This window comes from Thalassophryne amazonica, chromosome 2 (assembly GCF_902500255.1).
Source record: "Thalassophryne amazonica chromosome 2, fThaAma1.1, whole genome shotgun sequence".
Taxonomy (NCBI): domain Eukaryota; kingdom Metazoa; phylum Chordata; class Actinopteri; order Batrachoidiformes; family Batrachoididae; genus Thalassophryne; species Thalassophryne amazonica.
This window is the reverse complement of record NC_047104.1, coordinates 81,602,724-81,616,732: the sequence shown is the minus strand read 5'-3', so window position 1 is coordinate 81,616,732 and position 14,009 is coordinate 81,602,724. Positions and strand designations below refer to the sequence as shown.

The following is a 14,009-nucleotide window of genomic DNA, read 5'->3' as shown; positions in this document are numbered from 1 at the left end:
CCAAAATACAATAAGAATTTCAGTCGCTCCAAAAATAACCTCTCAGGTCCTGTGTATCTGCCAGGTGCTGGGATAATGGGCTTTTAGCAGCCTCGTAAGCACCACGCACATGCCTCTAAGTAGCCATAGTAACTTGTACACAAATTGCCCCACGCTGTTGTTGCTAAATTTTGAATATCTTGAAATTAGCACCACGCACAAAGATGAGCTTCTTTAACAGAAGATAATGCCTCTAAGAGCCACTCAGAGCCACTATTCTCCCACGATAGTTGAATAAACCCTCTTGTAGCAGCAAAGAAAACATGCTATGTGGCTCATTATTCATCCTTCATTATTTGGTGGGACCAGGGCTTAAGCGGTTGGAGTGTGTGTGTGTGTAGTGCCACCTTCAAATGGACATTCAAGTTAGAGGTGGGCGGATGGATCCTAATATCGATACGATCGATACCAATGCTGGTATTGATCTTGAACAATCCTCGTAAGAGCAGCGCTGCGCTTTGGCACACAACACGGAGCAGCACACCCCCCCCCCCCCGGTCTTTTGTTGTTGCGCCATCATGTGTCTCAGTGGTGCCAGCCAACAGCCATGCAGGTAGGCTCAGCCTGGCCCGCCCACTCAGTGCTCTCCTCGAGTCAGCCCTCTGCCTCAGGAGATTTTGTTTTAAGTTGTGTTGGGTGATATTTTTTAAACAAAAATGTTGATTGTGATAATAAAGCATTTTGTTTTTGTTTGTTGTTTGGCGAAATTCTATCCTAGATCTTTTGGATCCTTTGGATCTATGAAGCTTAAATATGAAAAAAGTACCAGTATCAGTATCGATATCAGTGATACTGGGCCTGTATTTACTTGGTATAGGATCAATACCAAAATTCCCTGTATCGCCCACCTCTAATTCAAATAAGGGCAGGATTTGGCACTTCTACACTGGCTTCCTTTTTCAGCACCGGAGGTTGGAGCTGAAGGCCGTCACGCTGCTGGTTTCCTTGAAGGGAAGCAATTCTGAGTCAACAGAAAGGTAAAATAAATACATATGCAAATCAAGACCAGGAACTGATGCAGAGGCTGATTCTAAGTGAGAAATGTTCAGAGTAAACCGCTGTGAGTCATCTTGTTAGTCACACACGCCGCGTGAGATTTCATCTTTGACTTCGTTCTAAAATCACTAATTCTTATCTAACTTCCCTCTTTGTCTCTCTGGAGCCTCTCCGCCCCCGAACTCAACACCGGTGTTCCTCCTTCTCGCCTCCTTCATCGCTGCATCCCAGGGTGTCAAAATACAAGCCAATCCTATGTCAGGGGGCGTGGCTGCTGCCTGCTGACACAGACGGATGCCGGCGGCCCCCGTCCAATGAGCGCTCACAGAGTGGGCGGGGTTGTAGCTCAGCCCCGCCCTTTCAATCCCGCTGTCTCGCTCGTGCTTCCTGGCTTCACTCATATGCGCAGACAGACAGACAGACAGGGACGGAGACACGAAGACCTGCATCACAGAGATCTGACTATTTTGGGGCGGAGGATATTTTACACCACAGATTACAAGTTTAAAAGAGATTTGGAACACAGTTTGTGGATATTTTTTTTAAACTGTTGTATTTTGGATTTTCTTTTTCCTCCATCTGCCTGTTTGTGTGTTTGGGTGCACGTGTGTTAGGAGAGACACAGGAGCAGGATGATTGCAGCCCAGTTGTTAGCTTATTTCTTCACCGAACTCAAGGATGACCATCTTAAAAAGGTGAGTGATCTGTGCTTCGTTTTGACACATCCAAGTGTGTGAAGGACAGAGGTCAGGGGTCAGACAGCACGTGGGTGTTTCCTACTATTCTCCTTTTGGAAGCTTTGCTGAAAAACTATACACGCTGCAGTCGATACTGAAGAGTATTTTCAATGTGCCGAATATTTCAAATCATGGTGTCGAAGGGTATTTGGTGTAGAGTTATATGAAGGTCACTGAGCTCTGTTCTCACACTTGTGACTGAAAGGATCAGTGGAACGTGACAAACTGCACAGAAGTTTGTGTTGCCATGGTGTGTATTCGCCATGTGCATGAGGCAGTGTGTCTGTGTGGTGCTGTGATGTAAGTTTTGAGAGCTGTGGCAAAGAGGACAGCAGATGAAAGGATGGCAGAGCAGCAGGATTATAAAAGTCAACCCAGACATATTTTGCTGGTTGTTAAGTTTCTTTATTTCTGTGTTACACTGAGACATAAACTTTCAGTTCCTTTAGCAGAGGTCTAAAGAGAGGCCAAGGGACCTTGAATAACACACCTTATTTATTTGAAATCAACTCGGTTTGAGGCTTTCAGCACTTTGTAGAAGTCCCCTGTCATGAACATACTGACACCGGCATCATTACTGTGGTAAAACAGCAGTGTTTTTGGTCTGTTTAAAAAAAAAAAAAAAAGGTCTTCATGTTGTACTATCAGGTGCCAAACATTTAACACCAATTTCAGCAAGATGTTGTCATGTGATCATCAGATGTCTGATACATACAGGATATACAGATACACATTTGTGCTTTGAGACAATCCTGTCTCAGAGGTCTACAGACAATTCCTTTGAATTCATGCTTGGTTTATGCTCTGACATGCACTGTCAGCTGTGGGTCCTTACATGTAGACAGTTGTGTGCTTTTCCAAATCGTGTCCAATCAACTGAATTTACTCCAGGTGGACCCCAATTAAGCTGTAGAAACATCTCAAGTGGAAACAGGATTCACCTGAACTCAATTTTGAGCTTCATGGCAAAGGCTGTGAATACTTATGTACGCATGGTTTGTTAGTTTTTCTGTTATTTTTTTTTATTTTTATAAAATTTGCAAAAATCTCCAAAAAAATCAGAACTTTTTAACATCATCATTATGGGGTATTGTGTGTAGAATTTTGAAGAAAAATGAATTTTATCCATTTTGGAATAAGGCTGTAAATTAAAGAAATGTAGAATAAGTGAAGCGCTGTGAATACTTTCCGGATGTACTGTATATAGAGGATATGGCCATTGATGTGTTTTAGGTGATGACCTTTGATTTGACCTTAGACTACTGACCTTGATGCCACTTGTGAAAGGATGGCCCAGTGAGATTGTCCGCCAAGGTTGGTTGTTTGAAACTGCTCTTTGAATTTTAAAGACATCACCATGGACAGACATGAACTTTACAATAGCTGCTTTCTGCTTTACAGCCAGGATAATTAGTCTATGAGGTCAAACTTAGCAAGGTTAGCATGTGCTGTCACACTAACTGTAGTTAGCATAAGCGGTCACACCTAACCCGCTGAGCATGAGGTTATGTTAAACCCACCTATCATGTATGGTTACACTATGCCAGGTTAGCATAGGCGGCTTGATAGCATATGCTTCACGGAGATTGGTGTTGTTTTTTTTTTTTTTTGTCTGATGGTCAGGAATTATGCCATGTGCCTGGGATACATAATGCTTTTCCCCAAACTATGAAATCCAGTTATCTTATTTTCCTCTTACATTTGCTTCAGGTTTCATGTTAAATATCAGCCAAAATCCCATAGCTTTGTATATGTAGTTGGTTCCTTGCTTTCAGCAATATCTATAGGCTTTTTGAGACTTCAGCATGGGCTTTCTGAATGATTTTGAGGTAGAGGGGGCGAGACAAACAGCGGCATCTTTTCAGTTAAAGCAACAGGCACAGAAACTGGTTATTTATTAGACACCTGGGAATATTTTTCTTCCAAGAAGCATCACCTAGGATTCTTTGGGGTATTTTCAGCTAAAAATGTTAATGTTTGTTTTTTTTAAAAGACACTTCGTTGGTTATGTTAATTTGCGTAACATGTATAGTATGACCCCTTTAAGATGAAATACTCATAAAGGAGACAGACTGCTGTAGTTAAAGGTCACAGGCGGGGGACGTACGTGTCTGTCGTAACTTTTCAGCAGAGCAGCTCTTACAGTTAAAAATAACCTGTGCAGTTCACAGGTCAGTGTTTCTTTGTGACAAATGTTGTTTAACTATTTATGATGGGATTCCATAAAAAAAAAAACAAAAAAAACAATTACTGCAGAATGAAATAAATAAATAATAAAATTAAAATAAAAAAACAAGTCGACTTACACATTTCTGGTTTCTTAGCCCAGAATATTTGGCTCAGTTTCTATATCAAAATGACTCAAAAGCCATTTCTGAACATGTGGAGCAGGGCTCCTTTAAGGTCGCTCACTGATGATGTCACAGAGCATCACCATCTGCTGATTTTGCATCAGTCACTACGCTTTTTCCTTCCTTAACACACAACTCTCACACTCAACCTCATCCATCATCCTGCCTTTAACCCTCGTCCACTTAAAGCCGAGCAGTCTTCATTTGTGCGGGTTGAAACACAAGTCTGTCACTCTGAGGTGTGAACTAGTCACAACCTGTAACAGGTCAAACCTACTCATCAGCACCGGGAAGCTGATGTAATCCGCCACATCGCCCTCCCCCCTGTACTCCTGCTTTCTCCGTCCCCCGCCTCCTTAAAGTAGGGCAGCTTTGAACCATGTGACATAGGCATCAGTAGGAGAAAGCTCACACACACACACACACACACACACACACACACACACACACACACACACACACACACACACACACACACACACACACACACACACACACACCACAAAGCTATTGTGTGGCTTCTCAATGAACGGCAGCAGTTTGCTGAGATACTTGATTACGATAAAGTTGAGGATTTGAACGACTGTAACTTTGGATTTTGATGTAAACATCATCATAGTAGCTCAAACTCAAACTACTTCTCCGTTTTAGCTTTTCTTTGTCGTCACGCCATTGAGTGGTATTCAAAGTGTGCAGGAGAGGGCGATGTAGAGGATAGTACTTTTCCACATAGGGACGCTGTGTGTGTGTGCACATCACGCAGCACGTGTGCAGACACAGTGGAATCAGGTGTCAGTCCCCCCCCCCCCCACACACACACACACACACTGTGAGGGGAGGAGCCTAAAAGAGGAAGAATGCAAGTGAAAAGGAGGTGAGAGCTAAACACGACCTCAGATCCTCATACTGCATTGCAGAGGAGCTGCTCAGTATTTGTAGAAAATCTGGAAAATCTTGTTTTGGTTTTCTCAGTCCCAGTAGTAAACAAAGCTAATGAAGGTGAAGATGCATCAGCCTTTTCTGTATTTGTCTACGCAGCATGATGGAGGATGAAAGCTATGCCATTACTCTGTGTTGGCTCTCTTTGTATAAGATTTAAAAACCCCATGTATTTCATGGATTTTGTGAGGACATGGTCCTCGAGTCAGGAATAGGATAGTTGGATAGTCTAAATTTAGGATTTTAAGAACCTGCAATATTTCTCGTGTTCTAAAATCTTGGTAGGAAGGAAAGAGTTCAATTCAATGTATTTCATTTATATAGCGCCAAATCACAACAAAGCTGCCTCAAGGCACTTCACACAAGTAAGGTCGAACCTTACCAACCCTTAGAGCAAGCACACAGGTAATGATGATTTGAGGAAGAAACCTCAAGCAGACCAAACTCATAGGGGTGACCCTCTTCTTGGGACATGCTACTGAAACAATAGATAATACAAATATACCAGAAATTTTTGGGAGTCCACTCTGGTGTACAGGACAGGAGGCCTGCAGATGCAGACACCCACCCCCACCTCTGGGGGTGGGTGTGGGCATGACTGAGCATTTGGGATGATTACAATATCCTGTTCCAAAAGGGAAGTAGAGCTTGAGAATAGTTTCCTGATTCTTAAGTCTTGGTGATAATGGCAGTGCTACGTAGGTGTGACAGCCCACACTACTCTTATTTTTTTTTTTTTTTTTAGTATTGAGTCATCTGCTCTACACACTGTACACCTATGATTGTGTCAGCACCCACCCAGATAACAGCCATTAAATTCACTGATGACACCACCTTAGTGGGGCTCATCTCTGGAGGTGATGACACAGTCTACAGGGAGGGGGTCTAGAGGCTGGTGGAATGGTGCACAGACAACAACCTGGTCCTTAACACCTCAAAGTCAAAGGAGCTGATTATGGACTTCAGGAAGAGGAAGACCGATCTGCAGCCCATCTACATGGACGGGGAGCGTGTGGAAAGGGTGTCCAGCTTCATGTTCCTGGGCGTGCACATGGATGCAGAGTTCCAGTGGTGCTCCAACACCTCAGTGATTGTAAAGAGGGCCTAACATTGGGTCCACTTACTGGGGAACCTCAGGAGGATCAACTTGAAGAGGGGAACTGCTGACCATCTTCTACCACTGCTCCACTGATAGAGTGCTAACGTACTGCATCCCTGTTTGCTTCACTAGCTGTACCATGGCACACAAAAAGGCACTGCAGAGGATCATTAAGACAGCACAAAAAAAAAAAAAATCAGTGGCCACCCTCTCCCCTCCCAAGAGGACTTCTACAGCACCCGCTGTCTCAGGAGGGCAGGCAGCATTATGACAGACAGCACTCCGGACATTGAGTGTTTGAGCTGCTGCCCTCTGGCAGACGTTTCAGGATGCTAAGAGCCAGGACAAATAGACTGAGAGACAGTATTTACAACACGGCCAGTGCCATGATAAATGCAAACAGCTGACACAAGTGCAAATACACACGTGTACAACTTTTTTTTTTTTTTTTTTTTTTACCACATATGTATGTGCAATATTTTTTTAAATACAATACTCTTTAAAAAAAAAAAATATATATATATATATATATATGTATGTGTATATGTATGTATGTGTGTGTGTATTTTAAATACAATGAACATGTGCAATAATCGTTCGTTAACATCACAGATCTCTCTTTTAGCCCTTCAATTTGCCTTCTTTTTTTATTTATTACTTATCTGATTTTTGTCTTTTCTTTTGCATTGAGGAGGAGGACTGTGCCCCCATTTTATTGTGCTAATATACACTTTACAACTGTGCAATGACAATGACGAATCTTGAATCTACTCCGATGTCCTGCCATCATAAAATGCCCAGGCTTGGTCCCGTGCTGCTGTGCCATGAACATGTGATACTACCAACCTCTGCCAAGTGACAGAGGATGCTGGAGGTCACATCAACACCCAACTCTGCCTGCATGCCGGATGTATTCATGAGAAGGGGATTGATTTTTATGTGTTTATTTTTTGTTTGTTGATTTTTTTGGAGAGATGGTCCATGAGTCCAGTGTTGCCAATGTACAGAATGCCGACCAAATTAAATTTCAACATGGCCTCATACAGCTGAAAATACTATTCTGGAAGCATGTTTGTATTTGAATGCTTAATATTGTCACTGCTTACCTTGATGCCTGTAGCCCAATTTGGCCTGTCAATGTTTTCTCAAGTATGTCCTATTCATCATAGGCAAAGAACCAAACTGAGGATCCTCTGGTGTTAAGCTCTAACCATTAGACCATCACCTTCATCAGTAGTTTCACTAATATAAAAACTTTGTAGTCTTTGCACAATCATTTTCTGGTATATAAATTTTAGTTTTGATCTTAATATGCTCCAAAATTACCCTGAGCCACTTTTTTTTAGGCTTTCCTTTTGTTTTTAACATTCTTACCTTATGATGCCACAAAGCTTTAATTGATGAGGGTTTGGACTGCCCCCTCAGGGAGTTCACAGAGATAATGGCATTGTTACTCCAGCATAGGTGTGCTATCGGTTTGTACAACTCGAATTCCTTCCTGGTTATGCATTTGCATTTATTGTGGGGTCAGTTAACATTCATTGTCCTGTGAAAGAAAAGAGTGGGTGTTGCCTCTTTTAAATTCTCCTTCTTCTGTCTGAAATCTGGTCATTCAACTTACAACCCCGTAACACGTACACAATTTTGATCTGCGCACTTGCACGCACTCTGCTGTGCAGGAGAGTAAACTCGTCTGAAACTCGTTGTAAACTGGTGTGAACTGTGCGCAGCTTCGTGCACGTGTACAAAAGAACTTTGAAATGTTCAAAATCTCCATCATGCATTAATTATGTGAACTTCAAGTGAACAATGCGCAAACAATTCAACAACACTGCGTGTAAGTGCGAGTGATTGCGCTAGCGCACCGCATCAGAGTGCAGCTCATCTGAACGATTATAACGAGATGTTAAATCTATCATAAATGTAATTTTACAGCTACTCATAAGAAGGAAAGAATATGCAACTGTTTTACAGAGCTATTACAATATAAACATTACAAATAGTTACCTTTTTGGACGGCTCCAATGCATTCTCCGCCTCATTAAGCGTGCGCTTGCGAGAGAAAAGTGGCACTTGGAATAGTCCTCTGTGATTAGAGGCATTTTCAACAGCCAACTCAGAGACAAAATGATTTATCTGCTACAAAATAATTATTTTATATACACAGCATCCAGTGGAACAAAGCACAGCATCCAGCTGGGAACACAGCGGGTGGGATCATCACAACGAAGTGCGTGCAAGTGCGCGGATGAAAGTTGTGCAAGTGTCAGGGCACCTTTACTCAGCTAAGGAGGAGTCTCTTAAAAGGTGCTTCAACATACACTAACACAAGGGAGTCAAAACTTATTCTCATCCCAGCCCCCCTTATACTAATGCCTTGTCCACACGGGAACAGAACTTTCCCTCTTTGAACTTTTTAGCCTGGTTTCCACCGAGCGGTCCGGGTCAGTACTAGGGTTGGGTATCGAGAACCAGTTCTTTTCTAGAATAGCTAAGAAATGATTCGATCCACAGACATCAATAGCCTTTTTGCCTAACGATTCCCTTATCGGTCCTTCAGGGCAGCCGTTGTTTTTGAGGGTGTTTATTGGGAAAACAATAATTTCTTTATGTTGATTACAGACCCTGCAGTGGCTCTGTAATCAACCGCTTCTGCAGCGGATCTGCTTGAAGCAACGAAGCAGTGCCCCGACCCCCTGCTTCGTTGGTTCTCTGCTTCGCTGCTTTTCAGAAGCGGCAAGTCGCTTCTTAACCCCTCTCAAAGCCATTTAAAGATGTCAATCATGAGTCACTTTTGTGCGGATTAAAGTCACTAACTGGGACTCTTGTCTTGTTGCGAGCAAGAAATGAGAATAGTCCTCCATTCCGTTTGCACAGCTCCAAACGCTGCGCCGCTCTCTGCTGAGTCAAGTTAGAGTCCGGTCAGAATTAATAACTTCAAAGCGAATCACCATTTTAAATCAAATGACACATTTCCAAACGTTGTAACACAGACAACAAACTACAACAGACTAAAACATTTTTTTCTTTCCAAAATGAGACGTCCTGCATTCTTTATGAACTACATTGATGTTGACATGCAGCACTGCTGGCTGCAAGAGCTCAGCTCAGAGGTATGGAGTGAGATTCATTCCATTAATGTCTGAAAGGAAATGCTTTTGACAAAAAGTACAGATTTTGTTTATGTCCAGAGATCAATGATCCAGTGACCAATTTCATATTTATTTACTTTAAGACTCAAAATGTTGTGGACATAGAAAACCTGTAAAGCCTACTTTTAGTACACAGAAAATTCACGGGAGGTACTGATAAGGGAATTGATAAGGAATCGGATAGATAAGTGGAATCGATAATGGCATCTATAGATAAAATCTTATCAATATCCATCTCTAGTTGGTACGATATGCTATTCTGTGGATTTCCCCATCCAGATTTAGGAACTGGTGCCAAAATAACCGACCTGTACCTTACCATTTTTTCAGCACCCTTAGGCTGGGGTCCCAGAATAATGGACCTGTTTCCATAATATTAAACTATAATATTAATATTAAATATTAAATGAATCCTTTTTCCGCGTTTATGTACATGCACATTCAATTTGGTTTATATGTGTGTGTGTGCGTGCGCTCCCCCTCTGACCTGGGTCTGAGCAACTGCATAAAAACACCTTGTGTGGAACATTTTAATATATAAGTAGGTACATTAAGTTCATTATGGACTTTTTTCAATGAATTGTATAATCCAGATTTTGACTCACAGAGCGTCGTTCAAAAGAAGACAAAGTGAGTTTTCTGAAGAGGACAACAGTCATGTGACTTTTTTTCGGTCCCCGCAATGTTTTTTTTTTTTTTTTAAATCTGTTTTTATTTTTCATGGCTGTCTGTTGTTTTCCAGCCGTAGAAAGTCCGGTGAGAGGTGTTAATTGTCCAGTGATGTAACTTCTCTGCAGATTTAGCTGACGCCCATGAATGACGGAGTGGCGGAATGACGCACACATGACAAATCCAAACTGTCGAGCGTGAAATCTTAACCATTGAATATCAAAAAAAAAAAAAACTTGGAAAAATCAGCAAACCTGATTTTTGGTGTAGCTTTCCCAAAGTGTAATTTAAAGCACTCTAACAATGTGTTTAATGTACGAACATTCACATCAGAGACATTCACAGCTGATTTTCTCATTCAAAATCTGTCAAAGGTTATTCAAGGTGACTGCAGATATTTGTGATGTAGAGGTTCTTGCGTAACTCTGCTTTCATTGTCCCAGGCTGATATACTGTAGCTGAACTGAGTTCTGAGAACAAATACAATGATAAGAACAAGGCTTTTGTATTGTGTAGCTTTAGCACAACCACAGTTTGACATTTGTCATATGTGAATTTGGTAATACTGTTCATGCAGGATATTGCTTCCATTTCTTATTGTGTCCCTGGTGTGAAGGTTATTCTGGTTGAGTTTGACGTTTGTACCATTACATTTCAAGTACGTAATAAATGCGACCTTTGTGATACCTTAAACTAAAATTGGAGACCTTCAGCTGTTATGTGTGTGTGCTTGGCTTTGATCACTTATTTTTATGCCCTTATTTGCTGACTTTGTGATATAAAATGTCTGAAATTGATTATATCGAGGAAACTCTAGTGATGAAAGGCATTAGAAAGAGTGTGTGTGTGTGTATATATATATGTATGTATGTATGTGTAATATATATACAGTAGTGTTCAGAATAATAGTAGTGCTATGTGACTAAAAAGATTAATCCAGGTTTTGAGTATATTTGTTATTGTTACATGGGAAACAAGGTACCAGTAGATTCTCACAAATCCAACAAGACTAAGCATTCATGATATGCACACTCTTAAGGCTATGAAATTGGGCTATTAGTAAAAAAAAAAAGTAGAAAAGGGGGTGTTCACAATAATAATAGTGTGGCATTGTCACCTGTTGAACATGCTTTTCTCTTTGAAAGCCTGAGGAAAATGGGACGTTCAGACATTGTTCAGAAGAACAGCGTAGTTTGATTAAAAAGTTGATTGGAGAGGGGAAAACTTATACGCAGGTGCAAAAAATTATAGGCTGTTCATCTACAATGATCTCCAATGCTTTAAAATGGACAAAAAAAAAAAAGGATAGAAGAATAACCAGAATGGCAAAGGCTCACCCATTGATCAGCTCCAGGATGATCAAAGACAGTCTGGAGTTACCTGTAAATGCTGTGACAGTTAGAAGACGCCTGTGTGAAGCTAATTTATTTGCAAGAATCCCCCGCAAAGTCCCTCTGTTAAATAAAAGATGTGCAGAAGAGGTTACAATTTGTCAAAGAACACATCAACTGGCCTAAAGAGAAATGGAGGAATATTTTGTGGACTGATGAGAGTAAAATTGTTCTTTTTGGGTCCAGGGGCCGCAGACAGTTTGTGAGACGACCCCCAAACTCTGAATTCAAGCCACAGTTCACAGTGAAGACAGTGAAGCATGGTGGTGCAAGCATCATGATCAAATCAATTTTATTTATATAGCGCCAAATCACAAACAGTTGCCCCAAGGCGCTTTATATTGTAAGGCAAAGCCATACAATAATTACGGAAAAACACCAACGGTCAAAACGACCCCCTGTGAGCAAGCACTTGGTGACAGTGGGAAGGAAAAACTCCCTTTTAACAGGAAGAAACCCAGTTTTCTGCTGGGACTGGTTGGGGCTGAGGGGAGAGAATCAGGAATGATGATATGGGCATGTTTCTCCTACTATGGTGTTGGGCCTATATATCGCATACCAGGTATCATGGATCAGTTTGGATATAAATACTTGAAGAGGTCATGTTGCCTTATGCTGAAGAGGACACGCCCTTGAAATGGGTGTTTCAACAAGACAATGACCCCAAGCACACTAGTAAATTAGCAAAATCTTGGTTCCAAACTAACAAAATTAATGCCTCCCAGATGTGAAGAAATCATGAAAAACTGTGGTTATACAACTAAATACTAGTTTAGTGATTCACAGGATTGCTAAAAAAGCAGTTTGAACATAATAGTTTTGAGTTTGTAGTGTCAACAGCAGATGCTACTATTATTGTGAACACCCCCTTTTCTACTTTTTTTTACTAATAGCCCAATTTCATAGCCTTAAGAGTGTGCGTATCATGAATATTTGGTCTTGTTGGATTTGTGAGAATCTACTGGTACCTTGTTTCCCATGTAACAATAAGAAATATACGCAAAACCTGGATTAATCTTTTTAGTCACATAGCACTACTATTATTCTGAACACTATTGTGTGTGTGTGTGTGTGTGTGTGTGTGTGTGTATGTATGTATATATACGTATGTATATATAATATGCAGGGGTGCACATAACTGGTACTCATTGTACTTGTGTGTGCTAAACATTGATGCACAGCAGAGGGAAACACTTTTCCAACAATCTGGCATTGCTTTGTGTTTTCTGCTGTGCATCATTTGTCTTTAGCATGCACAAGCACCATGAGTACCAGTTATGTGCATGCCTGTATATGTATATCCTGCCCATGTACGTAATACTGTGCTGTAAGTGTATGATAGTTATTTCAAGATGCAGGTGGAGTGGTAGCAGTGAGACCAATAAGACAGGCATTGTTCATGTAACCCTATTTGTTACAGACATCCAGGAAATGTCCCCCCCCCCCCCCCCCCCCACACACACACACACACACATAGCTCTGGTTACCACTCAGTACCCAAGGCAGTTGTGTATTGTGGTGAATGCAGTGCCAGCACATAATCCCAGACCTGATCTCATATGATCTTCACACTGACCTTTCTTTGACTGGGCCAAATATTTGTCAGCAAATGAACATATCTGTGCATAATGTGGACCTTATCAACATGGACTTATTATCTAAATATACACACAGCTCTGACCAGGTATGTACAGCATCTACTGTTCAAGCAGAAATAATGCAGGAGGATGCAACCTCATCCATAAACATTTATTATTTCCTCGAATTAATAAGTACACAAATTAGTATAATTATGTCAAGTTAGGAACAGATGTGTAGCTTCATTGGTGACAAATCCTACAAAACACACATCTGTGAACTAAATGGCAGCTTTGGACCATCACCGTGTTTATCATACACACGGTAAAGGTTGAATTTCTTGAGCTCTGAGCTTCAGAACGTTGCCCTTTGCCGATATTAAGGAGGACAATTTCCAGCAAAACCTTTTAATGCGTAAGGAACATTTCTTTTCTTTCATCTTCATTATCATGTATCCCTCAGCCATAAAATGTGGTCAAACACAAATACCACACATGCACACACCCAAAGTGGTAACTTCCTGCACTGGGTACAGGACAAACTGTTAATGTGTCATACAGCAGGAAGAAACCACATTCCAGTCTGACGTCTTTTTTTTTTTTTTTTTTTTGTTAAACAATGACTAAAACTTGTAAATTTTTACGAGATAATAGTGCACGTCAGAGTGTGTACAAGCAGTGCCTGCGTCTCTGTGTGAATGAGTTTGACCCGGTGCGATGGGGTGGTCTATTGATATTCTGTGTTCTATCAAACAAGTAGAAGATAATTTTAAGTAAAGCCTCTTCATTTTACACAGTGTGATGTGTCATGTTCACTTGCTTGAATGAATCGGGTTGACGTAACAGCGTGACGCAACACTGGATTTCACCAGGATTGTTTAACATCCTGTTCCTTCAAGGCCACACAGTTAATGCTGTTGCACAGTTCTGGGAGTTTACACTGTGAGCTATTTCAACACGATAAAGGTCCTGAAGGTGTGCTGTTAATTCACACCCATTCAGATTATTAGTTGAACACTATTCTAATCACTCCGTTTGCTTGTCCTGACAAATATTTCA

General features: G+C 41.1%; 1 protein-coding gene across 2 annotated transcripts in view; it reads left to right on the top strand.

The window, feature by feature from the left end:
* The first annotated feature begins 362 nt into the window (after positions 1 to 362).
* The window catches only part of LOC117526402 (hexokinase-1-like), a 71,273-nt gene continuing 57,626 nt past the window's right edge, over positions 363 to 14,009 (top strand). Inside the window, exons 1-2 of one of the 2 annotated variants that reach the window (XM_034188466.1) lie at positions 363 to 385; positions 1,621 to 1,730. In XM_034188466.1, coding sequence (XP_034044357.1) covers positions 1,668 to 1,730 — 63 coding nt within the window. In that variant the 5' untranslated portion in view covers positions 363 to 385; positions 1,621 to 1,667. Of the gene's footprint in view, positions 386 to 1,448; positions 1,731 to 14,009 lie in introns of those variants that run through there. The other variant, XM_034188475.1, reaches the window with a different exon arrangement.